General features: G+C 52.1%; 2 protein-coding genes across 4 annotated transcripts in view; one reads left to right on the top strand and one right to left on the bottom strand.

Annotated features, from left to right (window-relative positions):
- Positions 1-1109, top strand: part of Gnptg (N-acetylglucosamine-1-phosphate transferase subunit gamma) — a 7946-nt gene extending 6837 nt beyond the window's left edge. The window contains exon 11 of the mRNA XM_031350790.1: positions 194-1109. Coding sequence (XP_031206650.1) covers positions 194-225 — 32 coding nt within the window. The 3' untranslated portion in view covers positions 226-1109. The remainder of the gene's footprint in view (positions 1-193) is intronic.
- Position 1110: 1 nt separating this feature from the next.
- Unkl (unk like zinc finger) overlaps positions 1111-2975 on the bottom strand; it is a 44928-nt gene continuing 43063 nt past the window's right edge. For all 3 annotated transcript variants that reach the window (XM_031350784.1, XM_031350785.1, XM_031350787.1), the window contains 2 exons: positions 2543-2797; positions 1111-1623 (listed from right to left, as the gene is read on the bottom strand). In XM_031350784.1, the coding sequence (XP_031206644.1) occupies positions 1468-1623; positions 2543-2797 (411 nt within the window). In that variant the 3' untranslated portion in view covers positions 1111-1467. The remainder of the gene's footprint in view (positions 1624-2542; positions 2798-2975) is intronic.

Raw genomic sequence — 2975 nt, 5'->3', positions numbered from 1 at the left:
CTGATAAAAATGTTTTATCTAGTCACTTTGCACTTAAAAAATGCTATTAAAAGTCTTTGGCAAAGCCGGAGGGAAGGAGAACCACTTCGAGGCCTGGGCAGAGCCCGCAGGTAGGATAGGATACCGACCCTGTCTAGGCCTGCCACCATGGGCAGGGGTCACCTGGACAGACATCTCCTCCCTGCATTTCCAGGACCAGTCCCAGTCTTCACGGTAGAGGGCTGAAGTTTTCACCCAGCCTCAGCAGAATCTGCGCCGCAGGCCTGAGGCCAAGCTGTGAGCTGCGTCGCCTGAGCCCTGGACGCTGAAGGGTGAACTGCAGCACAGCTGTGTTTGCTGGTCATGTGACGGATTCTGGTAATACCTGGATGTACAGCTCAGGTACCAGATGTGTGCTAAAACTGTCATGGACTCAACGCCTGTGGGCATCTGTGGATCAGCTAGAGGTGAGGGTGGCCACAGGTGCAGCAGACTGCTGTCTCTGGTTCACAGCCTCTCTGTGCAGCACAAGCTGGGGTGCCCCAGGCGACTCAGGGTTACAAAGCACCATTGCGATTCAGATGAGACATCAGAGCACAGCTCCTTCCCGAGTCGATCTTGGACTCCTCTGAACGTCTGACTCCTTGGCTGCATTTTTCATTAGCATGAAATTGTCTTTCAAAGGAGAAGAAAAAAAACCAAACGAACCAATTCCTTCACTTCTCTCGCAAGGCACAGGCACTTGGAAGTGGCCACGGATCACATAAGTGTATGACAGTTCTGGATATCACTCTATGATACTGGAATATAAAACTCCACATACATGTGCACCTGCACATGCTCAGGAAAATTAGTTCCTTCCATAGAATTAAGAACATTTAAATGTATATGTGTCTTTCAATAACCATTCTCTGCTTATAAATACTATTTGCTTGCAATTAATTTTAAAATGTAAAAATTCTAGTTCTTCACTACTAGATAAATGTTCCTTTCCTAAATAGTTTCAGAGTATGAAATCTAACGTAGTTACCATTACTACGAGTTAACCACAAACCGATAGGAAACTTCAAGTTCACAGTATACTTATAAAGCTTCATGTTATCGCATATTAAAAAACATGGACCTAGAAAGCAGCTTATACAATTTATAATGTCTAATTAATTCCTCGGTTTACAAAGTGCTTTGACAAGGCCTGACCTCCCATTGGCCTGGCCACAGCAGCCTCAGGACTGAGGGCACCGAAAACATGCCACCTGCCTAGGGGACAGGCAGTGGGCTTGGTGATGCTTCTAAGGTTTTTTGATAATACCTTGACAGCGATGGTGGGAGATGGTAGGGAAGAAAAAGTAATATGAAAGGCTGTTGGCCAGTGGGCATGAACTCACATCCTGGTGTGGGGTACTGGAGGCAAGTTTCGACACAGTAGTGGCACGTGGCATGCCCAGGCCTTTGTACTGCTCACCAGGGAAGGGATGGGTCTGGCTCTGGTCACCATGGGAGGGGTTGGCCCTTGCAGTAGGGGCACTCAGGGGTACTGGCTGCACACGGTTCACATAAGACACGGTGCTGGCAGGGCCGCAGAACAGTGCTATGGGCCCGCTCCTGGCAGGCCACACACTGTTTGGCACGGAGCTGGAAGATCACCTGTGGGGAAGAGATGGCTGGTGAGTGTGGGGAGCCAAGGCGGCCCCGAGTGAGTGTGTACAGCTGACATCAACATGACCAAAGCCTTTCAACAGAGGCCACCTATGGAACCAGCAAGCCTTCTTCTGGTCCAAGTATGAGTTTAGAAGCTGACCAGTGTGTGCCTTCCTCCTCTCACGTCTGAGTCTGCTCACCTACAGACTCCTACCTAGAAGAGCTAACTCCTCCATGCTGCCTCCTCTGTGCTGTGCATAATAAGCACACCAAGAGTCTGGGTTTCGGTGGTAGTCGTATGGCTCCATCAGAGCTCACACAGCCCGCCTGCTTCCAGCTTGTGTCCCTGTGTTGTTTCTTTATGTCTGTCCTTTCCCTTGCTGCCCCTAGCAGAGTCAAAGTGCAAGGCTCTGCTGGTCACACTGGGTAAGACCAAGCAAATGATGGTATCTCAGAACAGTGGGCCACAATCCTTTGATAGGCCTAGGATGGACATCTGGCCAAGGGCCCACATGGGAGAGCACTCAGTAGGAGACACTTTCCTTTGAGATGACCCCACCCCAGGGATGGAGCGGGGGGGGGGGGGGGGGGGGGGGGGGGCAGTGCATGCACAGAACTGGGTCCTAAGGCAAAGTCACTCTGGCTTACAAGAAAGGTTGGAAGTAGGGTACTCACAATAGGTACTAAGTGGGATCCTGTGGCTGAAAGTGACCAAAGCCCAAGAGGCTGATCTTGGAGACAAAAGTACATGTGGCAGTTGGACCTTGGCTGTGGTCAATGAGACACATGAGAGAAGCACCAATCCGAGTCCAGGCAAGGAGCCAGAGAAGGAGGAGAAGCAATGTCTGGCCAGGTCTCAGGCCCTTCACTAGCTAGTCCCCTTTGCCCTCCCATAACGTGACAGCCACTACAGGGCAGTACTCACCCCATCCACAGCCTCCAAGTCCAAGCGCAGCTGGCTCTGGAGAGAATGCAGCTTAGGGAGAGGGATGTCACTGATGTCACCCAAGCTCCGAAGCCCTGGCAGTGAGGACAAGCCCAGGCCCTCTAATTCTTCCTGCAGCTGTTTCACCTGGGCCTCCACCTCTTCCTTCCTCTGCAGGGCCAGCTGCCGGTCACTGTCCGCCACACGGGCTCTTTCCTTGGCCTCCTGAGCCTCTCTCTGCCAGGCATCACAGGCCTGAAATCCAAGACATCATGCAGGAGGCAGCCATGCCTGGTCACCCAAACACTTGCCTGCCCCGCCTGTGTGAACATCTTTTCCTCCCTTGTATCCAGAGTGCGCCCCCACCGAACCCCCCTTCCCCACACTCACCTTTCCCCCAATCCCCCTTCCCCACGCTCACCTGCCCCCCGAT

This window comes from Mastomys coucha, unplaced genomic scaffold (assembly GCF_008632895.1).
Source record: "Mastomys coucha isolate ucsf_1 unplaced genomic scaffold, UCSF_Mcou_1 pScaffold5, whole genome shotgun sequence".
NCBI lineage: Eukaryota > Metazoa > Chordata > Mammalia > Rodentia > Muridae > Mastomys > Mastomys coucha.
The sequence above is the reverse complement of the archived record's forward strand: the minus strand, read 5'-3'. Positions and strand labels throughout refer to the sequence as shown.